The sequence below is a fragment of the Saccoglossus kowalevskii genome, chromosome 6 (genome assembly GCF_978046115.1).
Source record: "Saccoglossus kowalevskii chromosome 6, keSacKowa6.1, whole genome shotgun sequence".
NCBI lineage: Eukaryota > Metazoa > Hemichordata > Enteropneusta > Harrimaniidae > Saccoglossus > Saccoglossus kowalevskii.
Genome location: NC_140646.1, coordinates 12369756 through 12387517, shown reverse-complemented (window position 1 = coordinate 12387517; position 17762 = coordinate 12369756). Strand labels below are relative to the sequence as shown.

At 35.5% G+C, this 17762-nt stretch overlaps 1 protein-coding gene across 1 annotated transcript; it reads right to left on the bottom strand.

Moving 5' to 3' along the window:
* Positions 1–7482: 7482 nt before the first annotated feature.
* On the bottom strand, positions 7483–7971 carry LOC144348121 (MICOS complex subunit MIC25-like). The gene is given in 1 exon segment (XM_078007616.1): positions 7483–7971. A coding segment is annotated over 1 exon segment (489 nt).
* Between the last annotated feature and the right edge of the window lie 9791 nt (positions 7972–17762).

The window sequence follows — 17762 nt, the reverse complement described above, 5'->3', positions numbered from 1 at the left end:
CTTTTATATGGATACTGGTATTGGGATATTAAAGCGACAGATGTCTAGAGCAAATCCGTTGTTTTTATCACAAGTGTAAAAAAATCAAAATCAAGTGTATCAATTATAACATTTTTAATAACATTTTCTTGATTTCAGAAACGATTGTTTGTTTAAGTTGGCCGGAGGAGGCGACGACAATTAGGCCGTATGTGGGTACCTTGTTTTTTTTTTTTTATATATTACCATTAATAGTTATCATTGTATGTAGCATACGTATACATGTTACCCAGTAGGAAAGCAAAGCTGCTTAAAAAGGGACAATATTTACACTGTATGTTAAACATATTTTAGGAACTCTCCTATAATAAACTTGAATGTTTAAATTGTGAATATGTAAATTTATTTTGTGTGCGTGCATGATTTGTGAGAATCAGTTTTCGATTTTGCCTGAAACACTCGGAATATAAATAAATAATGTTTTAATTGCCAACAACATCCATATTCCTTATTGTAGTTTTTTTAGAACAAATATTCATCAAAAATGAAAAAAAAAGATATATCATCACGAAAAGAAGAATAACCACTCAAGGCACACAAGGTAATGGAATATGCTTTACAATTTTGACGAAGAACTCTCAGTTAAACCACAACAAAAAACATGCAATTATTGTGAGCCGACCAGCCTTCAAATATAGAATTATCCATACATTCCACATCTCTGACGTATTCATCATTCCAGAATAATCTGCGACATAGAATGTAATTCAAACTGAGCTTAGGACATGTATTCCGTCGGATTTACCTTAATATGATTAATCTAACCGTGTGAACCGACCTTCAGTAACCGTACGATCAGTAACCGAGTTATAAACTAAATGAGAGCGACAACTTTTAGAATATACACCAATCTGGCCTTTGTCTGTGTACCAGACTAGGAATACTACTTAGATTCAGTTTCTACGCACGAATACGTATTATGTTTGCAATTCGAAGTAACCCATTGAATATAATACCACTATTTATTGCACATACGTCGTACGTCAGAACGTATACACAGCATTATTACTCAATGAAAACATATGTGTTCCAATCAAGAGGGCTTTTACTTTTACATCGTGACAAACAGGAATGTGTTAAAGAGGTGGTTTAACCAAACATGACCTCTCGTGTTTTTTTATCTAAACAATGAAGACCATCCGCCAGAATATATTTTTCATTATGTGTGATGCTATTAGTGTGTTAGTTTTCATCGAGTTGTTTTAGATAGGATTGCCTCATACTTCATCCTTGTTGCAACTACTCGGTACTGGTGTACCCATTGATGGATTTATACAATTATTTTGAGATCAAGTTCACTCATTGGGCTAATAGTCCTTTCCTGTCTCTTTACATATTGTATTATTATTGCATTTGATGTTTTTCAGACAATTTAAGGTAGTCTTATAATTCATGAGAAAGTTGGCATAAATCGTGTGAAAATATTCATCTTTTTTTTATTTACAAGAACGTCATTGTGGTTCTATGATATTAGTAAACAAATTAGCAAACTATTATTTATAGACGTTATGTACAGAACAGTGTGATAAAGCAATATAGCATTTTTGATTCATTTTGTGAACCAGATATATAATTTTTTCACTAAATGTCTCCAGCCAACAGTTTGAGTTATGGCATAATATCTCCACCATAGTAGGTAACCAATGGCAACACAGTTCTGACGCTGACAAAAAATAACCGCCCGTGATACACTAAAATATGAGCAAAAATATATATGAGAAAATAGGCTGGTTTTAAGGTGTATATCCTCTTATTGCCCGGGAGAAAAATATATTGCAAACTGAATAAATTGTGGATATGTTCATTCTTGACGAATTACGAAGAATATTGTGTAAGCCTTCGTTCTGTTAATAGCAAAAAGTAATAGACATGTATTATTCGTCATGTTTTCATGTCAGAAAAGGCTGGCGTCAAACCAGACACTATCATTTAGTCTCGAGAGGAGTGCTTTATATGTATAAGTAGGTCATATGAGTATGTTGTAAAACAAAAACGATTCCATATCGCTGATTTTAAAAATGTGAACGCTGACTTTTTTAACGAAACTCTGATTGAGGTATCACACTACAATGGTGGATAGCACGGGAGATCAGATCGGCTGGAAATTGGTCGGCGCGAATTCATCTGTGATAGCGCGAACATGAAAGTTTTCGCGGAAACGGATCATTGTTTAACAGTTCGCAGTCATGTGAACTGTTTAAAAATGACCCATTTTAGGAAATAAAGGCGCATAAATATTCATTGATCAGCCTTGGGGCATTTGGTGGCCAACGAAGAGGAGTTATCAGTCAGCGAAGCGACGAAAAAGAATATTAAATAAATATCAAGCTATTAAATAGTTGGTCATCTCGATGCGTGCGAGATGTATCCTTGTTGAATATATATATGTATATATATACGTATTTTGTGTATAGGATTCAGTGTCCCCATTTTAGTCTCAATCTATATTTATTACCAAATAGACACCGAGATAATTAATTTGAATTGTTGAAGTCGAATTGTAAAAAGCAAAAACCGATACAAAGCCAATTCACTTAGTTTTCACACAAAAAACAAAACAAAACATTGAAGACAAAGTATCTAATATAAAACGAAACAATATATTGTACTCTCATTTTGTCTTTACATTAATTACTTATGGTATCCCCAAGGATTACGTAGAATGCGACATCGTAAACCAACGATTCGTGAGTTGTAAAACACATTGCAAGCCAGACGTCCTTTACTTCACCGTTTTAAATCAAGTTCGGTTCCTCTTAACCAAAACAAAAAATACCCCAATTTCTCCATAGTATTTAGTTGATTTTCCTGAATATAAATTACCCCTGGATATTTGGGGCCAATTCCTTATACATAGGCATGTAAAGGAAATTACGGGCACAACTAAATGTGAATTTGGGAAATCAACTGATTGTTTTTTTTCGATGTATTTGTCTCCGTCTTTCCCGTGTCTAGCAAATCTCTGCTGTCTATATTTACAAGAGAATTATTACGCCCCTCGAATTTTCAGAAGATCGAGTTGCCCCCATGACCCATGCAAGTTATGACCTTGAAGCGAGCTATGGGTTCCAACAAATATGGCATAGCGACAATAAAACTAATGGAATGTTACGTAGTTACGTTTGTTCGGATTGCAAACGCAAAAAAGTATACCACTTACTTAAATTCGAATGTATAGGCGACAATTTAAATCTCCCATTGGAGTTTTGATGTGAATCTAGTGAAGACCATATTATGAAAATCTCATGACAATTCCGGGATAATTCATACGAGACTGAAATAGTGTTTATCGATCTCAAATCTGACAGTCGTCATGACGCCATATTGTTTACGGATGCAAGCGTCATCTGCAGATATATTATTCCATTATTATCTTCGAATAGTGGACTTGCAGAGCACAGAAAGGAAGAGAGACGGAGCGCATTTACACGAAGGCTCATCTGGGGAATATGACTCACAATCTATCCACCGGCAAATAATCTGCAAACAAAGAGAAGAAGCAATGAATGTCTACTACCTTAGCTAAAACGGCTACTCAGCGTGAACATTACAACTTGGTAACCACCGCAACTCAGTGAAAGTCAATTCTATAGTTGTAAGCTTATAATATAATTAAGGAAAATATTTAAAAATCTGAAAAATTTAGTACTGTCAACAAATTCTTGATTTCTTTGTTAAACCTATTTATAATTTTTTTTTCTTTCAAACTGAAACGAGGGATTCTGTATATTGGCCGATGAAATAACATTGGTAATTTTTCTAATGACATCATTGCGCACTACGCAATTTATTTAGTTGGTTCGATTCAACCGCCGTTGAAATTTATGAATATTTATAAAAATGGGTTTGTTGTGCTGACAGTAATTGGTTGTAATGAACCCCACAACGTGATACAATGTCGCCCATGACACCTATCATGCCAATCAGAGAACAACTCACTTGATTATCAGGTTAAACACCAATTTTTAGTCAGTACCAATTTTGTTGGAACGCTGGGAAGGCATCCAGTTGGAATATGATTTGTATATAATATTCCAAATAACACGTTCAACCGTCGACGGTTGATGATGATGATGCTTCGGGCAAAATCAAAGGAGGAAGTAAGTATTATTAAAATAGAATATTATCCTGCATTCAACATGGTTAATATAGTAGCCGTATATTCACTAGCGAATAAAAGGCTAGAAGTTTCACACTCAAGGCATGGATAGCATTTGATAATTGACGAGGAAGTATCCACTCGGCGACTCTTCTACTAGTCTTTGCTTCAAGGCGGCAACATTTCATGATGTGTTGTGGTCGACACTAATTAGTAATAAACACCGCGTTTCTGTGAGCACGGACAAGGGACTTGTTGTTTGTCGTCACATCGTAGAACTACTTCAAATAAATCGCTGCCAGGTTCAGTGTCGTTCATTGTAATAGTGAGTTCCTGTCAATTAATTATGAGTCGTAAATGTCAAATAGATCATCGCGAAGAGGCGAAGATAGATATGTTGTTCCAGCATGTATTTATTTATTTATGGCGCGTGGTTGGAGCACAGGCTTTGAGAGCGTTAACTAACATCAAGGACACCGTAAACCGCGCTTGAAGTTCCGCGTTCCAGATGAACTCAAAGCACCATTAAAATAATTCATTCGATTGAGGGCGTAAGACACTTTTGTTCTTTCTTTAAAACATTGTAAAAGGATGGAATCCCAAGTAACCATTTTTCAATGTATGATTCGATTCATTATATATTGATGGGAATACGACTGTTAGTGTGCTATAATCAGAAACTTGCCAGGTATTTACAAATACCACACGCCATTCACGAGAAGACACGTGTGGAAGTTTCTTTTATTTTCCTGGCATACGATTTTGAAGGCTATGGTATTTGTTTGTTTGTGTTTTTGATTGATTACAGGTATGTCATTGTATTGATTATTCAAACTCTTATGGACGAATAATCATTATTTTTGTAGTAGGGATTTCCTTTCAGACAAGAGCTAGTGTGTTGGAGTTTGGGAAAGCTCTGAAACTGGTTGCCATGGAAACAGGAATTTCGGGAAGAACAGACTGGGTCACTGTAAGAATATTTTGCAGTCATGGCGGAGGTTTGTGCGCTTGGAGTGCCTTGTAGTTTAGAATTACATCAAGGGAGGATAGCCAATCCCCCTTTTTAATACGTGTATCTAGGTCTGAATTACCTTCATTCATTCTTAAAAGCTAGACGTAGCACTTTTTCCGCTTCTGTTAACCACACAGAAATACGACTTAGTGGGTATGCGCATAAAAAAAAGTCTGCTTTGCAAGTTCTTACCTCATCTGAGTCACTCAGAATTTGCACGTTTGTCAATCACACAATCATAGGTACTCAACTTAATGGTTATATTTCCTCGACCCGTCGTTCATTTTCTGATACGCCTAAATCTCACTTGCAGCGCATATGTGTATCTGATATGTCTGAATGACGAATGAATTCGATATCATAAAATAATAACATCCACATGTATGTGAAACCTACAAACTCAGCAATATACAGCGTCTGTATAATATATGTTGATGCCAGTGCACTTTCTTGGCAACTGATGGAAACTTGAAGGGTAATATATTACTAAGCAATCGAGACTTTGAAAAAAAGCTGACGGCATACTACTTTATTTTGATTTGACGAGGGCGCTAACAAAACATACAGTTGTCACGGTCAAGTGCTAATGTGTACTGACTGTCGACGGTATACAATCGCGCGCCCGGTCGTATTCCTACAATTATTATATGATTTATATGACATTATTACATAACTTGTCAATACCTCCCAACTAGAAACATGCGTTGTTGTTCTTCGCAGGCACCCGAATGGCGTACTGCATGCGTTGGTACATTTGTCAACTCTGCAGTCATAGCTCGAAGGTGTGAATGGGGTGACAGGCCGACGTCGGGTGTTTTTGCACAAAAAGTTTCCATTCCTTATAATTATCACACATTTTCGAACGTTTTGTTCATCTGCATCTTCTGTGATATATGATAGTTAACATGGATACGCACTTCATTACAAGCAGCGCCCCATTAAATACTGCCACGGGCAGCCACTCGTCACATTGTGCCTACATCCGTCGTGAACTAGCGTAGGCCGAGAGAGATCATCGCTTTTACCTAATTGGTATCTTGGTCCTAGAAACAAACTCGAAGACAATTATACACTGTATTTTGAAATACAAGTCACCAGCATTCAGTACTGACAAGTGAGGGAAATCTCCCTATTGCAAGGATTACCCTGATACCTTCGTGAGATATTTACTACAAGGCGGATTTATCATCATCATGTATTATTCATCGCTAAGCTACACGTGTTCCTGTTTACTTACGCCTTTAGCGTTTATTCATCCATAATACCTAAGACTGGATTAAGGGCCTTGGTTTTTTTTAGCAAAAAAATGAAATCGAAAACCAACTTCAACATACAAAACTTATGAAAATGGTTGTTGATTGGCATAGCAATTCCGGTCAGGTTTCTATAAGTAGACGTCGCTAATGCATAACATAATAATATAAGTATCGATCGCTTATTTCGATCTTTTCATATACATCATATATATGGCAGGTAGATATATTTCAATTGTGTTCAGACAACGACCAAACCTGAATAGAGCAATCAGTTACATGACGTCATACACCATAAATGATGTCTATATTAGGACTAAACATAACGTGACATTTTTATTACTTTTTTTGTCGTACCTATCAAACTTATTGTGCAAGTGTATGTTTCATTTTTCTAACCATCGGGATTGCAACCTCGTTAAAACCGGTTTTGAAATGACAGACTTGAGCGCGTCACTGAGTAGGTAGCTACAACACAATTGCACTGGATTCAACTCACACTGTGTGCAGATACGCGCACACGAAAACTAGAACATGGAAGACAGTCAAGTAAAACACCGTCCTGTAATTAGTGCCCTCTAGCGATGACGGGTTTCTGTGACGTCATAGACCGCCATTCACAGCGCCGTGATTATTTGGATTTGTGGTTGTCCATTAATACCAACTTCACTCTGTTACAAATATTTACTTAATGACTAACTACTACTCAACCAAACACAATGCCGTAGAAACCGTACCGACCATACCGGCTATGGCCGGACCACTTCTGCACGTCCCCCCTAGCAGACGTGGTTCTTCGGCGATTTATTGAAAATGTGTATTTTTTTAGGTGTCCCATTAACTTTCACTTTAATAACCTTATTTCCATGCGGTACAAAACTCATATAGCATGTTTATTTTACATCTAATAAATATTTCATGCTTAGAATATACATGAAAATAGCAAATGGATTTAGAGGGATAACACTGCAATGTTGCATTGCATGTGAAATAATAAATTGTCTAACAGACTGATGATCAAAGATATTCTAGTTATAACAGTCCTTGTAAAAAGCACACTTTAATATGTTGATTTCTGATCATAATTTTCCTGAGATTTCACGCTTTGTTAAAACACTATTTCTTGTAAGGTCTACACAGTTAGTGAATGCTCTGACCTCAGCTTCACAAATTAATGTCTCTCTGAGATTCATAGTGTAACATTTCAGTACTTCCTCTTGTAGATCTTTACACGCCGGTGGATACGACTGGTGTACGGAATTAGACTGCACATCTTCTGCTGACTTCGTGAACTGTTTTGATGTCAGTCTGTATAATTCAGCATTCTTGAGTTCTACTTGTCTAAGCTTTTCCTTTCACTGTCCTTCAGACAATTGTTTCCGAAATTCTTCATCTCTTTCCAAATCCACAGCAGTACTTGTCTTTTGGGAACCGGTTTGCTTTACCGATCCTTTAGGTTCTTCTTCTCCCATCATGCGCCAGACAACGGCTTCAGATGTCTCTACTGTGCCCGTTTCTTTGTCCATCTCTACCGCCACTTTCTTTGGGGTGCTACCAGAAACTCCCATTTTCAACTAACAGACCTCGAACAGTAAATGACCGCAAACACAAATTCCAGGACCACCACAGCAAGCACAAAAATGTGTATTTAACAAACCAAAAAAAAATTCTCGAAAAATCTGATTTGATTACTTCTTCTTATTTAATGATGTTCATTGCCACACTTAAGGATGACATTCATCGCGACCTTTTATTACATTCATGATATATACAGATACGTGGGATATATTTCAAATATTGATGTTACAATAAAATTTGACTGTGAAACAACACCAATAGAGAATGGACAATATGGTACACTAGCAGTACGTGATATATTATAAAGAAAGAAGACGATGACTGTAACTCCATACCCATTGTGACAGAAATGAATATTTCACCGGTATATTTGTTACGTGTTTTTCCACAAAATACATGAAACTGACACTAAGCAAAACACGAGTTTCAGGATATAATTGTTTTAAATTTTATGTTGACTAGGTGGTATTACTAACAGGTATTAATATATTCATGTCTGTGTTATGTCACTATTGCCAGTGACTTCATCTGGTTTATGTAACATTTATATGTGTGACATAACGTGCGGGGTAATTATCTTTGCAGACCGTGGGAAAAGAAAATGGCAGGAGCCAGGCACCCTTGAGATGCAAGTTGCAAATCACATTTGTTCACTCGAGACAGAATCTTCAGGCGACGATATGTTCCGCGCCACGAGACCGCGCTTATATGTTGACATGACAACGGATGAAAACGAAGATGTTTTTTTTATGTTAAGCCTGCTACAGGCGTAGATCTCATAAAGACACGAAGATTAAAAATAATAATGATTGTAACAGTAAACCATGGAGCTTTTACAGACGAATGCAAATAAACAACAACAACAGGAGAATTCGTTAGACGAATCCCCGTGCCAGAATAAAAAACTTAAATATGCCATTCGGACATAGGAAATTACATCGATAAGGGTAGGTTAGATTAGATTAGGTCAATCACAATCACAATATTTCAATTGATCTTCGATGTTATTAAAGAGTATATCACTGTAAACAAAAACAAATAATAAAAACCAAATGACATTCATATTTTTCAAAAGGCATTATGTTTTAATTAATGACCACAGACATTTTTTTCAACACATTGTTGTGTATGGATAATTATAAAGCACGTGAACGCTTACTGTTGACATTTCGTATCTACGTCCTTATATATACACATAATTACAAATATACTCTATAATAATACATGTAATGGGAGTTTCTAATTTATCTAAGTACTAATAACAAACTCGCCATTTAACCTTGATATTGTTATATTGATAACCGCATCCACTTACTTTGCCTATAGTAAGTAGACTTTAGTGTGGACACACGTACTTTAACTAACAGCTACTCAACTACTACATTTTAAAAATATTCAGTGTAAATTATTTTGCATGTCCGTCGAATTTTGACATTGTTGAACTCGAAACCTTATGGAGAGTAAAAACCACAACATTAATTTAATCTTGTTAAAACAAGATTTTTTTTGAATATGTATTTATTTGTTTGATAACTTTTATTTCATTATTATAACTTTCTACTGGATCTTGAAGAAAATAATTAAAACTGTCTTGGAGACATATTAAAATAGTATATGGCAATTACGGTACAAATAGAATAATTATGCTAATATTTCTGTTTATCGCTGGGCGCTTAACGAGAAATTGAATTTGAAATTGTTTCAATAATTACAATCCGGTTGTTCTGAAATATTCAAATACCCAAAATGTACTACACTTGAACTTATTGTTTCACACCATTTTATTTTGTCTTATTTATTAGCTTAATAATATACCCAATAATGATTCAGTATATATTGAAATACTGTATGCTATATGTCAATCATTATTGGAAACAAATGCCGGATCTCTCTCAACATTCCGTTTTTAGTCAATGTGTAGACATAGTCTCACATTTCAAATATCTGGGCCTGACGTTTCCTTGGAGACTGGTAATTTATTGTGACTTCATGAATGTAATAATTGTAGAAAGTCGGAGAGTGTCCGACAACGGTATAGCACGCATATGGCGAGTGTTGCGTGTATTTCAACACACTGCAATTTACACAAGACGTGATTACACTAGTTCAAGCGATGAGTTGTTCTTTATGGAGTAGTTTAGTGACAGTTGCACTATGCAAACGTGACTTTTGATTTTAATGACATCAATTTTGTAACACCGCTGTGAAAACCTCCGGTATCTTTGCAAAGTTTGTATTGTGCTTATCGTTGACTGTCGGAACGCCCGCGCGAGGTGCGATGCGCAAGTTTTTCATACGCGCGCGCCAAGAGTGCTGCGTTGATTCCGTTCTAGGTTGCATATCACTCCAGACTCAAGTTTTAGGTTCCAATAGTTGAAATACTAGATCTGGATTTCTTTTATATAAATACTGAGTCACACCATGCTGGCAGGAAAAAGTAATATGACACTTTGCTGTACTAAATACTTATTCAGAGTAATATCAGATTCCTGATCTCACTAAATCTAAAATCCAAATCTTACCGCCACGGGAGCCTGGCTTTGTAACATGATTATGAATGCTGTAAATTCGACAATAACAACAATATTTATTAATATATTTACATCAGCATCGTTCGGAAAATAATTGTTGAAAAGTTAAGTGTATTATTAAGTTTTAACACAACAAAACCTTCACCTTCTTTTTAGTATTTATAAATTTGGCATTTGAATCCAGTCAGCCATTCAAGTTATTTTAACACGTTTCAATGTTATTCAATTGTCTTAGTTTGAATTGTCAAATTTATAAACATTTATAAAGATAAAATGAACGAGTTTGATGTTCTGATGTAAAATGCTGTGGGAATTCTTTTAAAAACGCTGTCACAGTTACTGCGCGATCCACACCAAGTACTATTTGGTTGTAGCGAACAATCGCAAACATATCAAAATTATAAAGTCCCCTGGAGTGTTCCACTGGAGGTTTTATATTGGTATAAGCTGCCTGGATATGCGTATCAACTCGTGTATTTATACTATATTTCCTTGTTTACCTCCTTCCCACGAATAATGGACCCTGGGATAAGGTTTTTCCAAGTCGTAGCAGTATTCTGTTACTGATGTTTGATTTGATACTGCCACTTTTGTTTACACTTAAATTTATTTTATGTTTCAATTACTAATCACATGAAAGCGCCATATCCATCGCACATCGACAGTTTGAGTGTAAACCCCACGTGACGTATAACATGTATAACACACGTTGTTAAATAAATCGAACGTGCGCTGTGGGACAACTGTGGCGTTTTGTCTACATATGTTTCGTTTCAAGAGTCCTTTACTTATGAACAACGATCACGCAAATATATCAAGCGTGCTAAGTGGGAATTGAAATAACGCAGATTCAGCTGGTGCCGGGGATTTGCACGCTGGCGCGAAAACGTTATTATATATATATCATACAATAAAAGATTAACCTGTCTGGCTGTCACTGTGTATTTAGTAGAGCGAAACGAAACTGAAAGCAGTTCACTTCGATTTGAAAGAATCAATTAAAGAAAACTGTGGCCCATAAGGCTGACAAGTTCTTAACACTTTTAATGCTTATCGTATCAACATTAACGCATGACAAAAGGATCGTCGGTGATGGCATAAAAGCTACTGAACAACATGCATCTGCATGTTTTAATTGAAATTAGTGACAGCGCACAGGCTTTGTCGTGCACATCATACAATCTAACAGGTCATACAAATTGTTTAAGAAGTATTCACATCAGACTGTGTCATGTTTTGATTCTCTATGTAGTCACAAATTGATTGAAAATGTTTTTCTCAAACACAAACTCCCAAACAATACCAATCAATCAGTCCGGGTATTTGTTTTAAAAAAAAACGATTTGTGTCAGAGAAAGTAGTTATTGAAATGTACTAGTTGCGCCCTCGAACAAAATTCAACTAAGGGAAATGTTAATATTGCCTCATCTCCTGTTTTCATCTGGTTGCCTGCTTTTAATATGTTGAAATTTATGTTGCCACTTATTGAAGAAATGCCGACATTATAACGTATTTGCGCAGTGATTGTTTTCGATTCTTCACGTCTTTGTAAATTTATATTTATTTTAGAATACTAGTATATTTATATCCCCAAACTTCGACATCGTGTGTTTTTGTCACGGGGTACTCGTCACGGTACAACCAATATACGGACTTAGATTTAGAATAATTTCATTTGACATTCCTGACCGAATTTTCCACACAAATATATTTGGAATGAATACTTTATTTTTTAATACACACATTTGGTTTTTAATTAACTTAGTTTTATTTTAATTAGATAATCCGTTTCTAATGAAGCTTTGTTTAAGTCAACGAAATGTGCTGATATGGCTGACCATATACCCCAAATCTAAATATAATAATATATATTGCAAATATAAATAGTAAATATTTTGCGATAGTAGATAATTTATTATGCATACTATACATAAATTATCTGGGAAATCAAAGCCAAATAGGATCTAAATAATTGTTGAGATATATATCTGTTTTATCAAATATATGAATTATGAACAGGTCTGCTATGTAAGCTTATATCGAAGACGAGTGACGAGTATCTAAATCTTGTAAGGAAAGCTCCACATGTAACCAGATAGACACATCACACACACATTAAAACCGATATAAAAGTGAAATCAGTTCTGTTCCTACAGGGGGGGGGGATTTGTAGTCCAACTTTGTCAACGATGTCTTTGATTCAATCAACGAAGACAATGTCTTAGACGCATATTGCTTCACCCCGTCGAAAATAACATAAATGTTTCAAACAAGGTTAATCTTAAGATAAACACGTGTTTTTTTTAATTCATTTATCTCTTTGACCCACAAAACTAATAAATAACAACGTGACTCGACTAGTCGTAACTACTATGCATTTCGATCTATATATGTGTAATCGTATAGAAGTAGGAGATTTCAAAAATCAGGCTAAACGTCGTTCTCGTCTATATCGATGTTTCACAGTCAAAACATATTTTCATTTGAGTTATAAATTATACTATCGTGGATAGGCTCCTGTCAACAGCCTCGAAGCCGATGGACATATATGTCAATATTGTCATAAACTTTGAATATGTCTAATACACAATTATGGTAAAACGAAGCCATCATTTCTGTGAACACTGTCAAAATCCTTTCTGCAGTGATATATTTACTGCGACTTCTCATTATTGTAAAATGAAATCCAAATTTGGATTGGACGGATTATTTATTGCTGTTATGAATAGATGGTTATTATACCACAAAGTGATGTACCATGAATACAAATACGAATCTCAAATAGAAATGACACACTTTCCCAATTCCATGTATTTTGACAAGGAAGCAATGCCATGATCATCTTAGAGGCACTCAGCACTGGTGGATCCAGAAATTCGTTAGGGGGGGGGCTCCTATTGACGTAGCCGAAGTAGACCTCCAGTGGGCAGGGTTTGTCAATTAATACATTGATTTTTTTGCGGGCCGAAGTAGGGGGGGGGCACCTAGCGCCTTCCCCTAAATCCGTGAGTACGCAGAGGAAATGGAAACTTGTGCCACATTTTTCCATATTAAATCAACACTTGTTTGATGACCCTGTGAACTCGGATTGTGGGTCACATGGATAACACGTGTAAAGCTTGAAAGCAGATAATACCACTGAATGTCATGTGATTATATATTTGAGATTATGTAACTTTACTTTGACCCAAACCGCCGTGTTTTCATCTAGGCTGTATGACAGTGGAAACTTTACACAATGTTCGTCCCTCCCTCTAAACTCCCTCATTTTTTCTCAAGAGATCTATTTGATTATGACTTGACTTGAATTGATATATGGTGTACAAAGCACCTGACTCCAGCTCCCACTGTAAATTAGTATCGTGTCGTGTTTTTCAGTACAAGACCATAGATGCAAAAATGGAATAATCTGCCCCATTCAACTTTGTATTTCATTCCATATAATGAGAAGTACACGTTTTAGCACGTGTTGTCTTTCGACTTATCAATTTGCATTACATTCATAGTAGACTAAAATATTGAAATTGATGTGAACTGACGGTTGCAAATTAAGTTGTGTTGAGCTGGGATAGGATTTGGTCCACAACTTAATCTATCAGTTAGGGTGAGAACGTCTCATGTCATCTCTGTTTATGTCTACCTTTTCATCCGCATAATATATTTTCTTCTTGTAAAGTAATGTGTTCGAAATGAAAGCAGTGGTTTTCACTTTAATTCGTTACTGGTATCTTTCCAGAGTTCTGTCAATAATAAAATAATAATTCACAGACAAAGAAAATGCATTAGAATGCGGGACCGCGCTCATTACACGTTTTTTGAATCTGTTCTAGATGGTGAATCGTGGCGAGGAGCCCGTCTGCCTGCTCTAATATTTGCACAACGTAAACGACTTAACTTGGTTAAGTTGATTGAGGAATACGATGATAACCCTGGAAACACACATACTACTAGAAACGGTTAGCTTTTCAGAGTTCAATTGATTTGTCCAAGTTGACACCACACGATGAACTGTATTTGCGCACGTCTCACAAAATTTAAAAATAACCAAAACTAGCATTTACATCCGGACCTTTATTATGTGTGAGCTAATATAATGTGTAAGCTAAACGCGGCAAAGTATATGATCATACAATCAATGAGTTTTTAATTAATTAATTTGATTTAATTTAATTAGAAAATCATATTACTTAAATAAATGTCCGTAACTTATTCGGTTAGAGCATAGACCTTAAAAATATCTTGAGCTTGAGCATTAAAAAATGATCGATATTTTGCTTATAATTTGAAGGATGTATGCTACGGAGTATCATTAATTTGTCAAACACTGCGAGATCAAATATAATGTAAGTACTTGTTGGGTTAATAATTTAATTATGTTTCTCACCGCCCCCGGGGCATTGACATTCATCCAACTATTGAATGTAGCAATTAGCTTTGAGTAAATTACTGAATGCGATGTTTGGTAATGTCTGTCTCCATCAGTGATTTTGTCGGAAATTCATTTACAAATCATACGAATGTATTATATATTTTGATTACCATCTCAAAACTCCCATAAATAACGTTTATTGTATAATGTTAATGAAATGTGGATTGCCTCACAACTCTAACTATTATTTATGTGTTTTTAGAAGATACATACACACGTTTGTAGGTCAGTGTCGATTCTGGCATGCTTTGCCCGCCTTCTTTTCGTGACTCTCCAGGTATCGGGAATATATCACTATCTCTTCCCCATTGTGAACCATCCCGTGTTGCGTTTAACGAATTTAGACAGTTACAATTTTCATGCTTTAAGTTTAAATGGCTTTTCCAAATTGACTGCTGGTGTAGCGAACAGAACAGCTTCTAATTTGCCAGTGAACTTATTGTTGAAATAGCAGATTTACTCTCGAAGGAGATCACTATAACTCCGTCTTGTTCATTACATTAGGTATTTACGATTGTATGGTCGTATATTTCAAGAGACCAATAATGGTATTGCATAACGCATAAATCAAGTAAATAATATAATTTTATTACATTTAATGTATCGCAAGGTTGTAAAATAACGGTCACTTTTAACACAGAAACAAAATTACTTTTAGCTGTCAATCGAACTAAGATTGTGACACGCTATCGGTCACTTGGCCTGGCACATTTAATTGACCCCCTTTCTTTGAAATCAGCCATACCTGAATTTTATCGCAATATTTCGGGCGCATTATTCCTCGTGAGCAGAATGTACGACATTATAGGATAAAATGTAATGTCTCGGCAGAATGCGGAATTTTTCACTACTCTTAATCACTATCCCGGGAATTACAGGCAAAGTGTAATTGGGCATGAGCTATAAATTTAACAGTTGTCAGCGTTTACATGAAACACGTCCCTATTTCATCTGAGAGTCAACTATATGGATAATATTTCATTATCAGCATATAAGTGACTAGAAGACGATCACATATGAAATACAACACACTATCTACAGCGCCCGTATGTTTAGTTCTTTCGAATCAGTTTCATATTATCTGTCAAAACGTCACATATTTACACGAATCACGCATACATGGTATAACGATATTGTTTCCTATTTTCTAATTATCTATTACAAGAGTCGATAATTAGTACATGTCTGGTGCAATCATTAAAAAACATATACTATTTATACATAGAACCATACGACATTTTTTTTCAGCAGGACAGATTTCCCTAAACTTCATAAAGTTGGGTACAACCTTCGGCTTCGATTCTTGTGGCGCACTCCCCGCGCTTTCATCCTGTAGATATCATTTCATCCTGTAGATATCATAAGATGTCATAATGCCTATAGCGATTGGGTTACGATGGGGCTAGCAAACTGGGTCGACTCTGATTTATTCAAATGTTTCCGGATTAATGATTATTTATTAATATTTTTTTCAATAGTACTTTTATATTGTTAGCTTATGAATCAGTAAAATTGCAGCCACTTATCCTAACGTAATCAGTCAGAACTTCAAATCGAATGCACCATGTATGTATGTTTAATACATCTATGATTGGGCGAAACACAAACCCAGAAGTCGACAGGTTCAAATTCCGAAGATACCTAACGGGTTGTAACATCCCATAAAAGCCTAAGCTACACCACACCACACTACACTACACTACACTACACTACACTACACTACACTACACTACACTACACTACACTACACTATACCTAAGCTATCCACTATCGCAAACATGAGTGGTGTTTCCAATTTTGGGAACCGTTTTTGTAATTGGTTGGTTGACTTATGTGTTTCATTCATATATGTTCCTGTTAACTTGACGAAACTGGTAATGTTATGCAGATTAGTGTGGAAAACCAGTAAAAAACATGCAAATTGTTGTTTACTTTGTTAATTCTCTTTTTTATTTGACATGGCAACGGAGACCATGCACTTATTCAAAATGACTCGCTTTCTGATTGGATGACGTTGAACTATCTAATTAACATTAATTAGAAATCCTGATGATGTTACAATACGAGTATCATTTCCGGATTGCTAAATTTGAAATCTCACGGCATTCAGATTTATAAAAAAATGTATATTTATAAAACGTTCATAACGTTCCCATTCATCTGCCCTTCACTGTATTTACTATTAGAACATCCGATCTATCTTTGTTAATTGCCACTTGTCAGTCATATGTTCCTATGCAATATATAACACACACTAAGCAATATTTTGCATATATAATGGGAATTGCATCATCAGCAGCAAATAACATAACTTAATAAGCATTGCTTTTAATGCCTTCCCAAGTGTTTGACACATTCACCGCTTCTTTTTTTAAAACGAATCATATCACTATTTAATGAATATAGTACTGGCACCAAACATTCTCAAGTTCTTCATTGCCGTCAGACTAGACAATCTCTATAACACCATATGATATTACAGTATGATTAAACGTGAGCTTCATCACACATATATACATATATATGAAACTACTCTACGGATAAGCATTTCATTATGTTACGGATGGCTGCAACAATGGCAAATCGGGATGTTCTATTTTCCCTACCCCCTTGAATTCCACCCAAAGTACTACTTCATTTAATTGTCTCCGGCACAACAATAGTATCACGATAATATAACTACACTTAATGAATTGCTCTATAATTTTATTACAATTACATGTATATAGGTTTTTATGGTATTTCAGTTGAAGACAGTCTTCTTGATAGAGTTTTTTTTCTAGTGATTTCTAGAAACATAAGCGAGGGATCATCAGTATTA